Raw genomic sequence first — 1,611 nt, 5'->3', positions numbered from 1 at the left:
TTTTTCCTCAAAACCGAGAAACTCGATGGAATGTTCCAGTTACAAAAGAAAGAGAGTGGACGTTTCGTGCAACTTGTGGCCCACGGTAGAGACACACCTGAAGCACAGAACGAGTCAAAAAAAGTAGTCAAAGTTTATATTATTCTACTCTATTCCACGGATTTTGAACGCAAATTAACTAACTGAATTATTTAAACCGGCGTCCACTCCACGTCATCTTTCATTCTTTCTTCACTCGTTTCCAACCTCCTATAAATACAACTTATCACTGCTTGAGATCCTCACATTCAATCATTCCTCAACACAGCCATGAAGAGACAGAGAGAAAATGAAGGTTATTGTTCAGTAGAGAGCATTGATTTGGTGAAATGCCTAATGCTTCTTCCTCTTCTCCAAGAAAGAAGCAACAAGTCATCAACGTCATCAATGCATCATAGAAATGGGTCTGCGGAGTTTGAGTGCAAGACTTGCAACCGCAAGTTCTCTTCGTTTCAAGCACTGGGTGGGCACAGGGCTAGCCACAAGAGGCAGAAGCTAGAAGATGGCGAAGAAGAACTGAAGCAACAAGCCAAATCACTGAGCCTGTGGAACAACCCCAAGATGCACGAGTGCTCCATTTGTGGCCTTAAATTCTCTTTAGGCCAAGCACTCGGTGGTCACATGAGAAAACACAGAGGATTAGCCGAATCATCATCATCATCATCATCATCATCATCATCATTAATCAACCATGTTATTGAGAAAACCCCCGTTCTTATGAGATCTAACAGCAAGAGGATTACGTGTCTCAACTTGGATTTGAACTTAACACCTTTCGACCCTCATGATGACTCCTTTGCCAACCCCACACCCATCCCACTTCCTCTTTCTTTCTTCTGAGATGATCCACTTTCAATTACATTTCTTATTGTTCTTAGATTATTCTTTCAATTCTTTTATTCATATGTGTATTATTCTTAGCTACCGTGTACTTGAAAAGTTAATAATTAAAATAAACATTAATTTGTCTTATGTTTCCACATTCGGACTATATTATAATTGCTCCTTGTTTGTGTACGCGTATGGCGTTTTATTATCGTATAGCAAACTAAAGCAAGAGAAAATAAATGAGAATAAAAGTTTATCGTGGAATTGATATAAAATTTGTAAAATTTGAAATTTTGTAAAGAAAGTTATGATCATTCAAAGTTTGGTGTCAAAATCTGAAGTTCTGCAGAGTTGCAGAATTTTGTGATTTCTGCTATGTGCGCACGTACAGCCTTATGCGCACGCACAACTCTGCGAAATTTTAAACATGTGCGCACGCACAGACCTGTGCGTCCGCACACGCAGGGAAATGCTTCTTGTTTTCAGCGCTAGCACAGCTTGTGCGCGCACATAACCAATGAGGGTTTACAACCTGTGCATACGCACAGCCCTGTACGCACGTACACGTTGGGAAGGTCAGTCTGTTGAAGGCGCTAGCACAGCTTGTGCGAGCGAACAGACTTGTGAATTTTTGTATCTGTGCGTACGCACACCTCTATGCGTACGCACACGTTTTGAAACTTCTTCTGGGCATGCGCACGTACACCCCTGTGCGTACGCACACCCCTGTGCGTAAGACACTCC

At 41.7% G+C, this 1,611-nt stretch overlaps 1 protein-coding gene across 1 annotated transcript; it reads left to right on the top strand.

Annotated features, from left to right (window-relative positions):
• The first annotated feature begins 264 nt into the window (after positions 1-264).
• Positions 265-1,011, top strand: LOC107648719 (zinc finger protein ZAT11). The gene has a single exon (XM_016352539.3). It carries the CDS (start codon positions 310-312, stop codon positions 877-879), a length of 570 nt encoding a protein of 189 aa, XP_016208025.1. The 5' UTR covers positions 265-309; the 3' UTR covers positions 880-1,011.
• Positions 1,012-1,611: the final 600 nt, after the last annotated feature.

Source organism: Arachis ipaensis, chromosome B6 (assembly GCF_059453495.1).
Source record: "Arachis ipaensis isolate K30076 ecotype BB chromosome B6, ASM5945349v1, whole genome shotgun sequence".
Taxonomy (NCBI): Eukaryota; Viridiplantae; Streptophyta; class Magnoliopsida; order Fabales; family Fabaceae; genus Arachis; species Arachis ipaensis.
This window is presented reverse-complemented; position numbering and strand designations above follow the sequence as displayed.

Bases quoted from the DNA above. Each gene is read 5' to 3' on its own strand.
- LOC107648719 (XM_016352539.3), top strand. From the start codon at position 310: ATGAAGAGACAGAGAGAAAATGAAGGTTATTGTTCAGTAGAGAGCATT.